At 46.6% G+C, this 18,843-nt stretch overlaps 1 protein-coding gene across 1 annotated transcript in view; it reads right to left on the bottom strand.

The window, feature by feature from the left end:
- Window positions 1–2,784: 2,784 nt before the first annotated feature.
- The window catches only part of SCN10A (sodium voltage-gated channel alpha subunit 10), a 111,535-nt gene continuing 95,476 nt past the window's right edge, over window positions 2,785–18,843 (bottom strand). The window contains exons 22-28 of the mRNA XM_088831687.1: window positions 15,745–15,867; window positions 14,234–14,518; window positions 13,445–13,498; window positions 12,453–12,594; window positions 12,096–12,196; window positions 6,775–7,045; window positions 2,785–4,125 (exon numbers count right to left, since the gene is read on the bottom strand). Coding sequence (XP_088687813.1) covers window positions 2,864–4,125; window positions 6,775–7,045; window positions 12,096–12,196; window positions 12,453–12,594; window positions 13,445–13,498; window positions 14,234–14,518; window positions 15,745–15,867 — 2,238 coding nt within the window. The 3' untranslated portion in view covers window positions 2,785–2,863. The remainder of the gene's footprint in view (window positions 4,126–6,774; window positions 7,046–12,095; window positions 12,197–12,452; window positions 12,595–13,444; window positions 13,499–14,233; window positions 14,519–15,744; window positions 15,868–18,843) is intronic.

The following is an 18,843-nucleotide window of genomic DNA, read 5'->3' as shown; positions in this document are numbered from 1 at the left end:
AGAATTTCCTTTTCTGTTACCTAAGATAGAACTCCTAATCCTTTTAAAAAGTCAGCTCAGATAATCCAAGTCCAAGATAGAAATGCCACAATTCAAAGCAGCAGATAGTAAATACTTCTGTGAAAAGGGAGGAGAATCCAACCCAAGATATTAAAAAAATTTAACTTGTGAGCTGTACACACACAGAAAAGTGCATTAGAAACATATATTTAACTTAACACATGGTTATGAAGACAATACTTTTAAAGAGAACCAGCTAGATGGGAAATCAGAACATTGCCAAAGACCTAGTCACAGATGCCTCCCTCCCCCGATCAATAACCTATACCCTGACCTTCATGGACTAATTCCTGCTTTTCTTTATGCATCCCCAAACAGTATATTTTAAATTGCCTGATTTGAACCTCATAAAATCATACAGTACATATAGTCTGGTGTCTGGCTTCCTTCACTAAGTGTTATGTCTTTAAGATTCATCTGTAGACTTGTACAGGGCTGTATCTCATTCATTCTCATTACTGCATAAGATTACATTTAAAGAATACACCAAAATTTATTAATTTATTCTACTGCTGATGGACATTAGGCTGTGTCTAATTTGGGTCTATTATGAACAATGATAATAAGGAATCTTGTTCATGTCTCCTAGAGCTTGTGTGCATGGATTTTTCAAGGTTTCATACCTACCAGTGGCAAACCCAAGTGATAAGTATATGTACTTTGCTGCTGCTGCTGCTAAGTCACTTCAGTCATGTCCGACTCTGTGCGACCCCATAGACGGAAGCCCACCAGGCTTCCCCTGTCCCTGGGATTCTCCAGGCAAGAACACTGGAGTGGGTTGCCATTTCCTTCTCCAATGTGTGAAAGTGAAAAGTGAAAGTGAAGTCGCTCAGTCGTGGCCGACCCTTAGCGACCCCACGGACTGCAGCCTACCAGGCTCCTCCATCCATGGGATTTTCTAGGCAAGAGTACTGGAGTGGCTTGCCATTGCCTTCTCCGATATGTACTTTAGTAAAGAACATAGTAAACTCCTAGTAAAGTTAAACTGTTTTCCAAAATGCTTCTGCCAGTTTGCATGCTCCAGCAGTGCGTTAAGCTTCCTGTTCCTCTGCATTTTTGCTGACACCTGATATTTGTGATAGATTCTAAAAGTTGTACAGATTTGATAGATGCATAGTGATATAGCACTATGGTTTTAATTTGCATTTCCCTGATTACTAATTAGGTTGTGTGCTCTTTTATTAATAAATAATCATCTTACTAATCTGCTTCTGTGGGTGCTTGCAAACCCCAACAAGCATTTGGAAAGCCTCTTTGGTCTCTGATGGGTCAACTGTGATAGGGAAAGGAGAGTGAGGCCCCGGGAAATCTGCATCCGTGAGGCACGTAAGTTGGACCAGTCTTTAGGTTCTGTAACTGAGTACATGGGAAATTTTATGAAATGATCAAGTACATATCAGCGAATTGACCTGATCCTTGTCTCTTCATGGTAGAGAATGTCCCAAGAGTTAATAGAAGATCACAGCTGTCATTAAGAGCCTTTATGTCCTTTGCTGTCACACAGACTTCTTACTCTCTTTCATCTCAAGACATGCCATGTGCCCTTGACCTGAACATCATCCTCTGACAACCCTTACTCCATCCACTGCATAAATCCAATGAATCTTTGGGGGATTAAGTCCCATTATGCCTTGTGCTTAGAGCAGGGCCTGTCAAATAATAGGTACTTAATATCATTTGTAGGATGAATTAAACAAAGCATTGGCCTTACCTTTTATCTCCCAGATCATCTTTCTCAAAATGTCTCTTTTCTTTTACTTATACTAATTATGGAGTCCTGGCTGGAGGGGAATGTGAAAACCTTCCTCCTTAAAGTCTATGAGATGTCAAATAGGCTCTGGAATATAGCTGCCTTTTGGCTAGACAGCAGAAAGGTCTGGCCATTGCTGCCTCAGAAGAGAGTGTTTTCTTCATCTCAGTTGGGACAGGGCACCATTGAGTTCTACAACTTGAAATGCAAGGACTACAGAGACTGTCCATTCTGCCTCCTGCCGCCACAGGGAAGGAGATTCAGCAGTGAAAGAATCTGGCCCAGGTCAGCCAGGTGAGAGTGGAAGAATTGGCTAGGATGAGAACAAGCTCCCAGGACAGTGCTCCTTCCTGTCTGCCCAGCTTTAGCTGCAAGGTATCAGGAAACTTGAAAGTGAATGAGACATGATTTATGACACATCAGTGTCACATAATATTTTTTAAATGATGCTCTAAGTTATAACATTGGTTTTGACATATCTTTAAAAATATTAATTTTAATGGATAGCTCAGAGGCCTTTCATGACATAGACCACAGGTATTATCTTAGGCCAGAGTAGTTGTCTGGCAGCTCTCAACATGCAGTCATGCAAAATCCTAAATAACACTGCCAATCTCTATGTGCTATTTCACAGAGGACAACCTTGGCCCTTTAGCAACATCCTTGCCATATATTTTTGAAAGTTCTGGTCCTGAGATGTTTGTCTTGGTAAAGATAAGTTCTGCTGCTGCTGCTGCTAAGTCGCTTCAGTCGTGTCCGACTCTGTGCGACCCCATAGACGGCAGCCCACCAGGCCCCGCCATCCCCGGGATTCTCCAGGCAAGAACACTAGTCACCATCAAAATAAAAGGACCAGTGACATTTTCTGGAAAGTAAGGGAACCCACCATCTGATACTGAAATTGAAAAAGGAAGTCACTATGGAGATGCCCTTGGCTTCTGACTCCTGTTGCTGTGTAAGGGTTTCTCCAAAGGTGGGCACCAACTGCATTCCCTGCCCAGTTGTGACACTGTGACTAGTGGCATGCATTGGTGAGTAGGTGGTGGTAAGTTATCACAGAGCAGCAGACACATCAGAACTGGACATGCCCATGTTGGAAGGTCCACATGAGGGTCCCATGGCTTCTTTACTGACAGCCTCCCCTTCATTTTGCATTGAGCTGGATGTGCTCAAGTTGACTTGATCACTAAGGCCTCTAGTGACACTGTCGTAGGATGGTGGGAAAGATGTGGTGGAAGCAGTTTCAGATTTGTCTGGGAGCACACAGTTTTCATTTGCTATGAGCGCAGCAAAGCCTTCATCAGGGAGTGATGCTGCTTCCTCCTCAGCCCTGGGCACCCCCGCAGGGCTGGCGATTGTCCTGGAGCGGTGCCGCATGTAGCTCCGATAGGCCTTCTGGATGACAGTGGCTGAGATGTCTTCTTGCTTCCATCGGAGGGTGGTTGCTATTGGTTCATAGGATGCTTTTGAAAGATTAGTTGCCATAAATTTCTCCTCCATATTTGCCTTCAAGGAATCCAACTCCCCAGATTCTCCCAGGACATTCTTGGTGAATGCAAACAAGATGTCCAAACAGTGGATCTTATCTCCAGGGACCAAGGGCAGGTCCATCTGGATTAATACATTCCGATTGGGTTTTGGGATTCTCAGGGGGCCTGACAGGGTGTCTGCAAAGTCTGAGAGGGCAGAGAAGGTAATGAACTGGGTGGCCTCCGGGTCGAACTTCTCCCAGATCTCGTAGAACATGTCAAAGTCATCCTCACTCAGGGGCTCCGTGCTCTCCTCCGTGGCCACATTGAAGTTCTCCAGAATCACTGCGATGTACATGTTGACCACAATGAGGAAGGAGATGATGATGTAGGTGGTGAAGAAGATGATGCCCACGATGGGATTCCCGCAGTCCCCTCTGGTGCTGTTGTTGATGGTCAAGTTGGGGTCGCAGTAGGGGGGCCCCGTGTTGAGGATGGGGCTGAGGAGCTCGTCCCAGCCCGCCGACGTGGTGATCTGGAAGAGGCACAGCATGCTGTTGGCGAAGGTCTGGAAGTTGAACATGTCGTCGATGCCGGCCTCCCGCTTGACATTGGCGAAGCTGGCCATGCCGAAGATGGAGTAGATGAACATGACAAGGAAGAGCAGCAGCCCGATGTTGAAGAGGGCGGGCAGGGACATCATGAGGGCGAAGAGCAGCGTGCGGATGCCCTTGGCCCCGCGGATCAGCCTGAGGATGCGGCCGATGCGGGCCAGGCGGATGACGCGGAAGAGCGTGGGGGAGAATAAACTTCCAAGTGATGTAACTATTGCAGAGAACACCAGGCCTTTAAAAGTGAGGGAAGATGGTCTGATTAGTACTTCCAACCGTGAACCCTGACAAAGTTGGCTGTGATCACACCCCCTCACCTCTGCCCCGTCTGGACTTTCACGTGAGCATCTACATTCAAGCACTCTGGGCCCTCTGAGCCCGGCACAGTGCTTGGCCTAAAGCAGGGGCTCGGTAAGTGTCCATGGCATAAATCTGTCTCCTTTGAGTCAGGCTTGCCCTTCCTACCATGTTCTTATCTTTCCCTACATCCAGATACCTTGCTAGTCAACCTCCATGGTTCTGCTGTCTGTTCAGCTGGAGGTGACTGCATCTGTTCCACATGCTGACAGTCCTTTGTCTGTGACACAGACCTGGCTCTCCCCTGAACATTCAGCCTTCAGGTCACGCCTGTTCTTCCACCCTGGTCCTATGCTCTGTGAGAGCTGGGACCCTCTATGATTCATATCTTTATCTCCTACTGTGAAGATTGACTCAGTCCCTGGCACATGGTCCTATGGATAATTGTACAGAGCCTGGAATAAATTATAAGGGGCCTGAGGAGTTGGGCAACTTGCTGACAGCTAAAGCAGAATGGTTTTGAATGGCCAGCTGTCTGCATAATGGCTTTCATTTGTTTCATTTCCAGCTGTGTTTGAACTCTGTGTTAGGGCCCAGAGATGAGTTTGTTTAGGGTCAGTTACAGCACCTCAATCCAAACTATGAACTAGAGTTTGCATGTTTACTTATGTGATATACAACTCGAAGATTTGTCCTGGGGACCTGAAGAGGCCGGTTAAGACCACCAAAGTTTAGGCAAGGCCTTTAGGTCATACAGGATTCAAAACCTCTCAGGAGAAATGGTGAGGGGTATGGGAGAAGCTCGCTCTCCTTGCCAGGGTGCCTTGATCCAATTCTCCTACTTGCCTTTTGTCATATGAATATGGATAGGCATGGTAGTATGTTGGAAGGAAGAAGGAAATGGGAGGAGAACTGGGAAATAATTATAATTTTGTACTAGGAAATCTTTATGGAAGCCCCTCTCTTAAAGTCCAGTTTAACTGGGGCGTTTTCCCATAATGTGAGGTACATCATGTGTTTTTATAATCTAAGATTCTTCCATCCAACTAGTCTACCTCTACGAGGGAGAATGAGTCTTCATACTTGTAACAATTAGATACTCCACGCATGTCTTATCAGTGGGAAGGAAGAAAGGCAGAGAGGACAGAAGCATGGCTGATGGGTTCTTGCACTTGTTTTCGAGCTGTCTTTTCTGCCAGTGATGGGTGTTGCTGTGTAGGTCAAAGAAGCAGTAGTTAAGATGTCCCCAAGATAGAATGGAGCACTTTGTGTATCTTTTATTGCTATAATACTGATATGGGAAGTCACATAAGCAAGCTCCATTCTCTAATATAAAATAAAAAATGACTTTCAGAGTCTCTCACTTTGGAAGGAAAACAAACAAAGCAACCCTCCCACCCCCAGAAAACCCAGCAGCAATAGGAAAATAAAACAAAACAAAAAACAAAAATAAATTGCAACTCCCCAAACAAACACAACCCAAGGCCGTGCTTCAGCACCAAGAGAGAGAGATTGATTAAGTGCTGCCAGGTTGTATTAAGAGGCTATTAGCTCTTGATGGTAACTCAATGGAAAATTAAATCTATAGCTATGCTCTGACATGAAAAGTATAGCAGGTCATGATACAACAGGTCAGGATATATTTATAATGCAAAGTAAAGCTGCTGTTCTGGGATTTGGCCACTATAGGGCCAAACTTTGGCAAATCACACGAAGGCCAGGGACAGTCTCTTGGCTGTTGGTAAAAAGAACATTAGCCTGGTCTAAATTCAGTTCCACCTTTCACAAACTATATGACCTTGTATAACTTCCTTAATTCAGAAGCTCCATATTAAATGTATAAAATGACTATAGTAAACTCCTTCCCAGGGCTGCTGTGGAGATCCATGGATCCCAGTCCAGTTCTCAGAACTCAGCAAGCACTCAATTATATGGTGACTCCATTACCCACTTGAGCCTCTGACTCCATTCATTTTCTCTGAACACCATTGACCCCCAAATACTGGGCCTGTCATTTAACAACACCCAGACTAGGTCATAACAGTACTGATCTCTTGGCATTGGTCCCTTGACTTTTCTGTCACTCATATCCCTAAGTGGATAGTTATACAGAGAGTTAATTCCAGACCCTTGACTTAAGAATCTCCTTTGAACAATCTCCTTCTAGTCTTTCTGCACTCTTCTGGCAACCACCTCCTTTTCCAGAAAGTATTTTATGACTCACCTCACACCACACCACCCACTCTCTGCTCTGAAGGCCATAAAGATAAAGCCCACTGGAAACTCTGTCATCTTAGACTCCCTGCTGCCCCCCGCCCCCCACATTCTGATGATGGTGGTGCACACAGCACGTGCTGGAATACCCTTCATGGCAGCACGGAGAAAGCCTGTGGAACCTCTCCCTTTCACTGGGAGGTGCAGGGGCATTTTAAATCCGCTGCTCTTGCAAAGCAGCAAATACTGGACTTCTCTAACATACAACATGGGTTTTTAGAAGTTTGTTAGTTGTCCCTTTGGTTTTGAAAGACCAGTCAAAACGACCCCAAGCAGAGGCTGGGTGACCCAACCACATGCACCGTCCACTTACTCCCAATGGAGAGGACCACGACGACAAAGTCAAACACATTCCAGCCATTGGTGAAGTAGTAATGCCTCAAGGCAAACATCTTCATGACACACTCTCCCGTGAAGACGGCCACAAAGAACTGGTTGATTTTGTTCAAGACTTTCGTCTTTTCTTCACTCTGCTCATCAGTCTCCACCATCATGGTGATCATGTTGAGGCAGATGAGGACCATGATAACAATGTCAAAAGTCTGCCTGGTCACGATGTCAAAGACAAAACCCTGGTACTTGTTCTGAGAAAACAAGAGATGGGGCATCAGGCCTTTGGGCAACATAAACCAGGGATCTGGAGAGGCAGTGTTCTTTACAGAAGGGTTTTTAAAGTCTGTCTCTTTTGTCTCCCTCACACTCCACATCCTGACAGAAGCCAAGTCTTGATCTTCTAAAATCTCACTCGTCGTTGATTCTAACTCCGTGCCTCAGTTCAAGTCCTGGTTGCCACTCCTGGCACCATAAAGTCACCAGGCACTGTGTCCTGTCTGTGCTCCTTCCTCAACTTACAGTGCCCTTCCCGTCCCTTCTCTCGGCCATCTAAATCCCCTTGAGTGATCTCTCTCTCTCTCTTAATCCCCACTTCCCTCAGGGAATCTTCTTTAATCACACCATACCATTCCTTCTTCGGGGTCCCCCGGCCTTTACAGGGAGATCAAATATTCCCAAATATTCACTGGAAGGATGGATGCTGAAACTGAAACTCCAATACTTTGGCCAGCTGATCCAAAGAACTGACTCATTAGAAAAGACCCTGATGCTGGGCAAGATTGAAGGTAGAAGGGGACGACAGAAGATGAGATGTTTGGATGGCATCACCGATTCAATGGACATGAGTTTGGGCAAGCTCTGGGAGTTGGACAATTCATGGGGTCGCAAAGAGTCAGATACAACTGAGCAACTGAACTGAACAGCCTATACAGTCGGTCTGGAGTTCTAGTGCTTCATGTATACCTCTCTTTTCTACTAGAAAATGAGCTCTTTGAAGATGGGGTCATGTCTTACATAATTTTGTGTTCCTGCAGTGCCCTGCATAGAGCAAGAGTTCAAGAACTTCTTGAAAAATTATTTGAGAGTCAAGTCGAGGAGTGCACATGCATACAAAGTCAAGTGCAGCGGTACAACTGATGCTTATAAATGCGCTTTTTATTCCCGGGTAGATGTTTAAGCAGGGCACGGAGCCAGGTCTTGGTTATTTGCTTTCTTAGAGGGAGGCAGAGTGGCCTGGACAACCAAGAGATCATTTTCGGTAGCGGCTGTTTTTATGGCACTAAAACAAAATTTCCTGGTGTGGCCCTCTAGTCTTTCCCGCGCTGTTAACATCTTACTGCTCTGGGAGTTCTTGATTCCAACTTTGCTCTCCTCCTTCACCTTGTCTTGGACACTTCTGAGCTCTCTGGAACTCACCTGCCTTGATCTGCAAACTTCTCCTCTTACTCACTGGCTGCTTTTTCTCCCCACTCCATAGACCCCAGGGCTGGGGACAGAGGTGAAGTCCCCCTAATTCCTCACTGTCACTCCCAGACCTTTGCTCCTCCTGTGCCTTATAAAACCTCTCCTCCTCTGATACCTGTGTCTTCAAGTCAGCCCACCTTCGCCCCTTCTTCTTTGCTACCACTTACCTGCCTCCTGGTCCCTCTGCTTCATTACTGACGAGTGAGGCTCTTGGTCACACTTGACCACTCTTGGCTATTTGCTCTCAGTTCCTTAGCTAAATCTCTAATGATCTAGCTTTTCCTTAGAGAAAATTCTTGAACCTCATGTCTCTCTCCAGCTACCAGACTACTTCTCTCCCTACTTTCACAGTTAAATTTCTTGAAGGAGTTATGTGTAGTCACAGCTTCCCATGCACTCCTCAGCCTCCTCCAACATAGCTTTTGTCCTCATCCTGTCGCTAAAATGTCTCTTGTTAAGATCTCATAACCTCCATGATGCAAAATCCCAAAACACTTGTTTGACGTCATTTAGCACATCGTCCACCTTGAAGCGCTCCTCACTGGGTTCCCAGCAGGCCTTACTTCCCTGATTATTTTCTTGCCTTTCTGGCTGCTCTTTTTTGAGTCTTCTTTACTCAACCTTGAGATGTTAGAGTTCCTCCAGGCTCCGTCTTAGGTACCCTTTGCTCTTCACCCCATTCTTTCTTCCCTGGCAATTTCTCCAGCCTGTGAATTAACATGTGTGTGATTTTTGCTAATTGTTTTCCTGCATCATTGGACTGCCATCTCTGTGAGGGCAGGAACATCTCACTGCTCTATCCCCAGTGTCTGCATAGTATCCAGCATGCAATAGATGATCAATAGATGGCTAAATGAATGGATGACAGAATGGACAACTGACTTACACTTTAAATAGAATTATAAAGTCACTCCACTAGGTTGATTACATTTAATTCTGTACAAGAAGGACTTCTTGACTTCCTGAATGCATAGTGTGTGCAGAGCTCTGCATGAGTGACTGTGAGGGAGAAAGGAACCTGTTGTAAGTCTCATAAGGGAGCTCCCAGGAGCTGCGAAGCAGGCAGAGGGGAGAAGGGCTGTGATAGAGGCTGGTTCCTGCTTTCTGCTTCACAGTGGGGATGGGATGCTACCCTGCAGGGTTTGAGCAAAGAATCAGACCCAAGTGGGTCTGGCTCCAGGCATAGCTGCTGGCTCATGTCTTTTCTGGGATGCTGAGCCACTATTAGCTTTTATTTCATCACTGAAAATGGTGAAAAAAAGAATACAGGCCCATTCATGACTTCTAATGAAACAGAGCAGGCAACATTACTAAGTTCTGGACGTCATGTTTGTCCTAGATACTCAGCTGCTGGGGAATGGTGCAGCTTTCTAGCTGCTCTTGGCTTAGCTTGTGGGCAGGGATCACTTCTTTGCAACCCTCAGTGCTCTCAGAGATGATGAAGTGGGTGACTGATGATGTGATATTCTGGAGCCTATTATTTTCTTATAAAGTGGAGTATATGAAACCTACTTTTAGTGATTTCTGTAGTAGGGAATGTTGCAGAATACAATTTACCATTCTTGTGGAAGGTTTTGTCTTTGCTATGACGAAGCATAAGATTTAGAACTTGGGCTTCACCTGAGGCAAGGAGTACTATGTACATGCATTTGTTGGAGGTCTGTATGTCATCCGAGGTTGGCCCTGCTATGAACTGGCACACATGCACCTGTGGAGCAGAGTCCTATGCCAATGCTCACCTTACCTGACCAGCTCCACCTGTTGGGGCCCCTTAGGGAAGAAGGTGGCCCTTCCAGTGCCAGTGATTTGATGAGGAGGAGACTGGACCTGGGAAGGTGAGTTAGATGGAGCAGGCATTTCTCTTTGAGCTTGGGCTTCTTTCTTGGCTCTGGACTTTGTGGAGGGCAGATGATCAACTTTGTCCCAGTGGGTGGTGGGTGCCAAGATGTCGCCTGCCATATGGATGCCAGCCAGGAGCTAGGATGGGCCAAGGCTTGTGGGCCCTGGAGACCAGCCAGATGCAATTGCTGCTCGGGTCCTGCTCTGCTTGTTTCCCTTTTGGCATCCCTAAGCCTCAAAGTCTTGTTTAAATGTTCCAACCCTGCCTCAGCTATGCTGAACGGAACAAAAGAAAGAATGTTGGCCATGCCTGGACCAGAATATTAAGGAGAGAGTCACATTCCTCCACTAGAGATATTAGTGTTGATAGTTAATGATACACTATAATGTCAGGAACTCAGCTGGGCTATGAGGCCTTACTTTTCTCACCCATGTGGAAGGCCTCCTCCAGTGCCCACCTTGGAGGATCTTGGGGATGGTGCACACAATCAGGAAACATGATGATTTTGTTGTAGGTCTTCCTGCTCAACCACTGACTTCCACCCCTATTGCACTGTCTGGAATTTCAACACTAGATTCCTACCTTTGTACTGAGACAGCACCCTCTCCATGGTGCCTTTGGAAATGCAACCCACTCTAGAGTGTCCCAAGGAAATTGTCCTCCTTGAGAGGAGGAAGCTGTGATGGCATGTGGGATTGGTTGATGAGAGGGGAGAAGCTGAGATGTTATAGAGAGATGGAGCAAGTGTGTAGGGAGAGGTACCCCAAGCAGTCATGATTTTGCCAAGGGTTGCCTCTAGCCGAGAACACCTTGCTGTCTGTTCAAACGTGAATTCAAAACCAGTCCAGCCATCACTAGCAGGGACTAGCAGGGACTCAGGTGCTTGCTTCTCAGTAGGTCTTAGGAGCCTTCTCCCGTCACCCCTACTTGAGTATGATTGGCTGGGCTCAGCCTTTCATCTACATCTTCTAAGTTTGAACTTGTTCATTGGACATTGGAGGGATACTCACTGAACCTTAGAGACTCACTTCAGGCTAATTCAACCCCAGTTATCTTGATCTTACACTGGATTTGGAAGGAAACCTCTGCCCCTACAGAGATCTGAATGTTCTCTCACTCCCCACTGTAACACATCTTATCAGAATTGAGAGTAGTAATACATTTGTGATCACTGTTTCCAAGTAAAGTGTGTGAAAGGTCACAGCATTTTTCTCCTCCTGTAAATGTTTTTAAGACTTTGTGCTCATGAAGTTTTTAGTAACTTATGCAAACCCCATGCCTTGATTTAGAAATACTAATGCCTTGACCAACAGAATGTATATTTCCCTGATTCATTTAGGAAAAGGCCTGTACCTTTGCTGAAGGTCCTTAGGCTTTGCCCTTGTGTGGGGAAGGGCTAATGGGCTTGAGCCATGGATCTTGGTGAACAAAGGAATCAAAGGGGAGTATGGTGCTAAGCTTTGGTCAGTCTTTAAACACTAAAGTGGGATAATTTTTGGTTCCTATTGTGTCACCTGACCATGATCATGACTAGGCCCAGGATCCCAGGTGAGCTGGGTTTGGCCATTTCCTCTCTGTCTACCTGTAAGCATAGGGTGGAATGTGGCGGTGAGCCTGGAGATACATTGCAACCTACATCATGACTCATAATCACAAATATTTTATCTCGGGTCTCGAACCATCCTTAATATCATTTAGCCTAATCTGTTTCTGATCTGGTGCTGGAACCCTAAGCCTGTTGGGCAAGTCACTACTTTCCTACACAGGTCTATTTGGAACATCTACAGGAGTATGTTCACTCCAGAAGACCAGAGTTGCTTCTTGCAGACTTTTTTTCCTGGGGCCTGGAAACTCTCATTAGCTCATCCCCAAACTCAACTAGATGACCTCCTCCACAGAGAATTCTGGTCAGACCCCTACCAGCACAGGCATGGGCTGTCAGGTTGGAGTTCTAGACATGCTCTATTAGAGGGGGGGTGGGGGGATTTGGGGCTCACCAGGGGCCGTGGGATGGGCTTCTGGGGCTTCTTGGAGCCCAGCTTCTTCATGGCATTGTAGTACTTCTTCTGCTCCTCTGTCATGAAGATGTCCTGGCCTCCTAAGTGCAAAGAGACAGGATAATACACACCACTGTTATTGCCCCCCAGTGGCAGCCTTCAGCCCTTTCTGGGCCCAGACTCCAGACAGGGATGAAGGCTGACATCAGGGGGCCAGGGTCAGTGTTGGTGCTAAAGGCCAAGATTGGGTTCCTGGTCAGGCATGGGGGCTGTGACTAGCGGTGCCTCAGTCACGAGGGCAGGGGACAGATGGGAAGTCTAAGATTTGCCACTACCGCAGAAACACTTGAGCCCCACTTATCTTTTTTTTCTGTTGGTTGAAGTTGTCAATGATGACGCCAACAAAGAGATTGAGTGTGAAGAAGCCGCCAAAAATGATGAAGATGACAAAGTAAAAGTACATGTACACGTTGTCCTCCCACTTGGGCTGAAAGTTCACCTGTGAGCAGACAAGTGGTGGCATGGGAACAAGGGGGCATCTTAGCTTGTGTTAATCGCAAAGAACCCTGAACCCCACGGCAAGGACCTGGGTGCAGGGGGCTTATTTGGGAGGTGATCCCAGGAAGCAGAAATGAGAAGGGGGAGGGAAAGCAGGAACAGGATAAAGGCAGCACCAGCATCACAGGCAAGTGGTGCTCCATCCTCTAAGGACCGCAGAACACACCTCAGAACTGTACTTCGGAGGGACAAGGAAGCGAGGGCGTTTATCTACAGGCTCCCACAGCTGACGTGTGAGGGTCACCCCTGTGGACTCGCAGTCCTCTGCGCTTGCAGGAGGAGCTGCTGAGCAAACTCTGAGGCACTGAAGAAAATACAATCTCAGATAAAATCAGAAACAGAGCACGAGAGTGAACGCAAAGGCGGGCCGAGGGGATAGGGGACAGGCTGTCGGTAGAGTCCTCTGCCCCAGCAGGAGAGGGTCTGTCCCCAACAGCACCCATCTCCGCCCATCAGCCGCCATGGTGGTGTCTGAAATTCCACTGTTCTAGCTACACTGCTCTTGGCCTCACCTCTGCCCAGGGAGTACCCTCACACACAGTCTTTTAGAGGTTCTCTGATAATTTCCTCAATGGTGAATAGAGGAAGAACTTGAGAAGCCTAGAAGACTAGGTCAGTTTAAATGTCCAACAGAGGGCCCGCTGGCCACTGTTCCAGGCTGGGGGATAATGCCAGACTGCTAGGTGGTCTCCTCTTTCAGCACCAAGGCCACTTTTACTCCATTTCAAATAGACTAGTGTGGGTGGGGTGCACAGAGGGAGAGGTAGTAGGCACTGCAGGCTGAGACTCACATCCCGGGAATCGACAGCTGCATACATGATGTCCATCCAGCCTTTAAAGGTTGCCTGGAAACAAGGAGCAGAGGTCACTCAGTGTCCGCCCATTCATCTACATTGGCCTCTATTTTGATTCACTTACTTGTCTGTTTTTCTCATAGAGCATCTCCCCACCACCACTTCCCAGAGCCAGTTCTGACACGTCTCTGATTTCAGAGCCTGGCATGCCATAGCTACTTAGGGACTAGTTGTGGAACAAATCTGTGAACAAATGGTGGCGTGCAGGAAGTTGTGGGTAACTGCGTGACAAACATGTAAGTAATTGCAGCAACACTGAATGACAAGTGGATGAAGGCAAGGGATTAATGAATGAATGAATGGAAGTGTGAATGTCACTGACATTCACCAGCCAGCATTACTTGTCATTACAGCAGACCTGGAACATAGTTTGTTACCCTCTAGGAGATGATTTGCAGTAGAAGACTGTTTAGTCTATGTGACTCTATCAGGTCTATTTTGTAAAAGTAGTGAATTCTAAATTATCACCTGATACAGTCCCATGGCAGGCCCCTCCCTTTATTCTATTCTGTTAGCCCACATTGGTCTAATTGGACCACTGTGAGGTCACGCTCACTGATAAGCTCCTCTAGCCTCACGGTGTCCTCTGTAGGAATAGGGAATAATCTCAGTTCACACTGAGTGCTATCCCTCGCAGAGTCTCCACGAAGCATCTTCTGGGAGACCCCAGACTGTCCACATTATTGAGCAGCCAAAGGAAGAGACAAGGCTGATCTCAGGACTCACCACCTGCAGAAGCGCGAGGTAGCCCATTGCCACATTATCAAAGTTGACCTTCACATTGACCCAAAATAAGCTTCCAGTGTGGTTTTGACGTTCACAGTCAGACATGTTATTCACAGTAGACCAAGGCACAAGAAGAAAGCCTTCATTGGTCTTGTTGATGCATTTCTGAAACTTTCCCGCGAAGAGGTTCACGCCCATGATGCTGAAGATGAGCCAGAAGATGAGGCAGACAAGGAGGACGTTCATGATGGATGGGATGGCACCCACCAGGGCATCTACCACCACCTGGGGAGAAAGGCAGAAAGACCTGGAGCCCCACCAATGTTCCACACTTCTTGCTAAATTCCAATTCTTTCTACATTTATTCAGGTTGCGTCACAAGCCAGTGGCCTTTGGAAGGAAGAGAAGTGGGTTAATCAGAGCCAAAATTCAGACTCAGAAGACAGAGGCACTGGGCAGCTGAAGATGGGTTTGTTTATACCTTCTCTCTCAAGGTCATTCAGGGCAGGGTTCACTGTCTCTCCTCAAAACTGAGGACACATTTATAAGTACATACATGCTCAGTTAGGGGTGCAAGTATGTTTTGTACTTGCACATACAGACTTCTAGAACTTTGTTTTATTTTATAAAGTATATTTTTATAAAATATAGTTTATAGTGTACTTTGGTCAATAATCAGTGAGAACCCAAATTCATATTCACAAACTTGCTAATTTGTAAATCAGCAACCTGGAGATAAAATAAATATCAAAATATTTCAATTATAAGTTCCTAGTGTTTATAAAGACACAAATTAATTTTGGAAGTCCACACTTGTTTTGAAAATACTGTGTATTTTTTGAGGCAATGGTGGAGGAAGAAAGCAAACCTTGCTTTCTGTACCAGGAGACTTTCATGACTATGAGGAAGGGGGGTGGGATGAGCAGTCCCTTGTTCCCCTGTGAGATAAGGGCCAGGCTTGTGAGCATTCCATTCTGAGGAAGACAGGGAGGGAGAGGTGGAGGCTGAAGCCGTGGATGAGAAGAGGGATGGATCAAAGGAGAGAATCCCTAGGACAAGTGATGGCCTGGGTTGGAGAGAAGATCCCTGCTGGTGGGTGGTGGCTAAGCTGCTGTGTGTCACTGCATTTAAATGGAGCATCAGAGACAAGGCTTATTTGTCATGGAAAGATGAAGAGCTTGGGATGTTGTGAAGAATTTTACAAAAAGGACAACAGGCTGAGTGGGAGACTGAGGTCAGAGATACTTGCGAAGCCGTGAAGCAGGGTCACCTCACTGAGAGCAAGAGAGAGCGAGGTCTGGGTCCTGTTAGACGTGAGAAGCGGAGAGTGCTTACCAAGGGACTTGAAGGAGAGCCAGGAGAGTTAGGGCGCTGCAGCAGCACCAGTGTGAGAGTAGAGAGTGGGGATCTGGGGGGTGGGGCCCAGAGCTCAGGGCCAGAGGGACACAGAGCATAAAGGCGGTGCGGAGACCAAATGCTGCAGACCAGAGCAGCTAGGAGATAAGTCTTACCCGCATGCCTTCAAATCGAGACAGAGCCCGCAGTGGCCTCAGGGCGCGGAGGGTCCGGAGGGCTTTGATGGGCGCCATATCAGAATACTGCAGCATCTTCGCTAGGAGGCTTGTCAGTGAGATCTGACAAGAGAGCAAAAGAATCACCCTAAGTTTCCTCAATTGGCCCTGGTGGAAGAAGACAGGAAATCCTTCCCACTCCCTACTCAGTAGGAGCCATCATCCTAGCTTCCACCTTATTCTTAACTCTAACGAGAGGTATAGCAAGAGTCCAATCTCTTCACTTTCATTAAAGATTTCATTCAACATTAATCTGAACTATTGTTCAAGAAAATCTCATTCTTTCACATTGCTACCCCCCTGGTATGTAGGCGGTCAAGCTCCTGGGGTAGTAAATCAGCCTTCCCTTTCCCCTCTAGGGGCATTATTAGCCAGGTCCCAACAGCCTTTAACATTTGATTGACTTTCAGAGACTTGGAGAGATGCTGGCCCTTCATGGAGGTGACACTGAAAGTCTATCTTGAGGAATATAAAGTGAGTCTCAATTGTACGTGCTCAGAAAAGAGGGAAGGAAAGAGTCCTGGGCTGGGTGAGATCTGTTGGTCTTTAGTCGCTCAGTTGCATCTGACCCCATGGACTGTAGCCTGACAGGCTCCTCTGTCCATGGGATTTCCCAGGAAAGAATACTGGAGTGGGTTGCCATTTCCTTTTCCAGAGGATCCTCCTGACCTAGGGAATTTTCCTGTGTCTCCTGCATTGGCAGACAGGTTTTTTTTTTTTTTTACCACTGAGCCACTGGAGAATCTGGGTGGGGTCTAGTTCCCTTTCAACACTGATTTTTTTTGCGACCTTTGGTCAGTGCCTTGCTAGTCCAGGTTTACAAAAGTTGTTACCCCTTGTAAAGTGAGGAGTCAGACTAAGAGAACTCTGAGGCCCTCACAGCTCTGCAATTTTTCAGGAAGGATGACTGGCATGGAGTCAGGAGATTCAGCTTTGACAGACAGCTGAGGTATAATGACTTGAGTTGTGAGTCCCTGTTAGTCAGTCAATTTTGCATTTTTTAATTTGTTGGACTGCAAATGACACAAACTGACGTGGAAAAATGGTCACGGTTCCCAGGAACTTTGAAGGTTCCAGAGAGATACGTTATGCATTGGCTTGAGCTTGCCAGAGACTGTGACCCAATCCTGGGAGACCCTAACTGCACCATTACTGGTGGGCTGAATTCAGGCTCAGCTTGTCTTGATAGCTGGGTGGGTGTGTCAGAAAAGAAAGGGTTTACACTTGGGCGCTAGAGCCCCAAGTAATGCCTGCTCTCTGAATTGTAGCTTATCCCACCAGGACAAAAACTGGAACGGGAAGGGCGCCCTCCCTTCACCCAGGCAGCTCTCCAGACGTCAGCAGGTGGCACCTGCCTGGCGGACTGAGAGCAGGAGGCTGGGGGTCAGTCCCATCCTGGACCCTGTTCAGTCTTTTGCTCAGTCCTCAGGGGGGCTGCAAACTCTGCAGCTGGGGCTCTCCATCAAAGCCCTCCCACTCAAGTCCAACTCCATTCCTACAGCTCAGGCCACAAGCCTCCCAATTGATCTCTAGGCCCTGCTGCTGCATCCATCCCATCCATTCTCCACTGCAAATTTGACTGTGATCATGTTTCTCCCTTATTCCCCAACCTTCCCTGATGCTTTATCATCTCAGGACAAGCTCCAGACTCCTTAGCCTATATTATATGGCGACGGCCTGCTTTTCCAGTCATATATCATCCATATATCCTACCTAAATCAAATCATTCCCTAAATGTACCTGTGTCTGTGCCTCTGCCCAGGGTCATCTTTTAATTAAACTGGCCACCCCACCCCTTTTTGTACCTTGTTGCTCCCACTCATTTCAAATTCTATATCTAATGCCAATTCCTATATGAAGGCTTCCCAGCTACCCCACCCCCAGAGTGGATGCAGGTTTATGTCTCTATGTCCCTAAGACACTAATTATTTCCAGCAGTGCTCACAGCATCCTTAATCATCATATGTTTCTCTCTGTGTGTCCTATCTGCTGGAGGATTAACGTATAAACTTCTGGAGATAGGGAATTTTTATTTCTCGGCTTATAAAACAATCTTATATTCTGTAGTTATAAATAAGCATTTTGACAAATTGAAAGAAAGACAGACGTATGTTGGGATGGAAGGAAGGAAAGAAGGAAGATATATTGATAGAAAGTTGAAGGATGACTGGATAGAAGAATTGATTAAGTGATACAAGGATGGATATGATGGAATTGAAAGAGAGGATGGAAGAAAGAAGGCAAAGAAGAGTTGACATAGTGGATAAATGGGGTGGGTGGATTGGGGGAGGATGGCTGGCTGGGTAAACTGACTGATGGGTGAATGAAAAGATAGATGGATAGAGGAATGGAAGGGATGAGAGAATGGATGGAAGGTTGACAGGATGGATGAATGGAAGAAAAGGGGATGAATGGACAGATGGGTGGAAGAAAGGAAGGACAGGTGGATGAGGAAGATTAAAGAAAGAATAGAAAGATGGAAATGAATGAGTAGAAGGATACTTGGATGGAAGGTGCTTGAATGACTGAATAGAAAGTTGGATGACTGGACAGCTTGATAGAAAAATCAAAGGATAGAAAGAGAAGGATTAAGAACCAATTGATGGATGGATAGAAAGTTAAGGTGAACAGAGGGACAGAAGGGACGAGAGGAAGAAGAATGAGGATGGATGGGTGGAGGGAGAGGACTGACAGAATAAACAGGAGAAGTAAACAGAATGGATGTTTGGAAGGAAGGAAAAAAGGAAGGGTGGATGGTGGGATAGACTAAAGAGGGGATGGACGGTCAGAAGGAGAATTAGTAGGAGAATGGGCGGAAGAGTGGGTGACCATTTCAGGTGATTGGGACTGAAACTAGTGAGACCTACTTAGGAGTGACTGCCCCCCACAAGGATGGGTGGCTGGAATTAAACATTTATCCTTCATCTATGAATAATTCGGAGAAGGCAATGGCAAGCCACTCCAGTACTCTTGCCTAGAAAATCCCATGGATGGAGGAGCCTGGTAGGCTGCAGTCTGTGGGGTTGCTAAGGGTCGGCC

This window comes from Moschus berezovskii, chromosome 24, assembly GCF_049115385.1.
Source record: "Moschus berezovskii isolate FMDL1 chromosome 24, NW_MosBer_1.0, whole genome shotgun sequence".
In the NCBI taxonomy this organism is placed as follows: domain Eukaryota; kingdom Metazoa; phylum Chordata; class Mammalia; order Artiodactyla; family Moschidae; genus Moschus; species Moschus berezovskii.
Note: the sequence above shows the minus strand (reverse complement) of the source record. Positions and strands in the feature narration are given on the sequence as shown.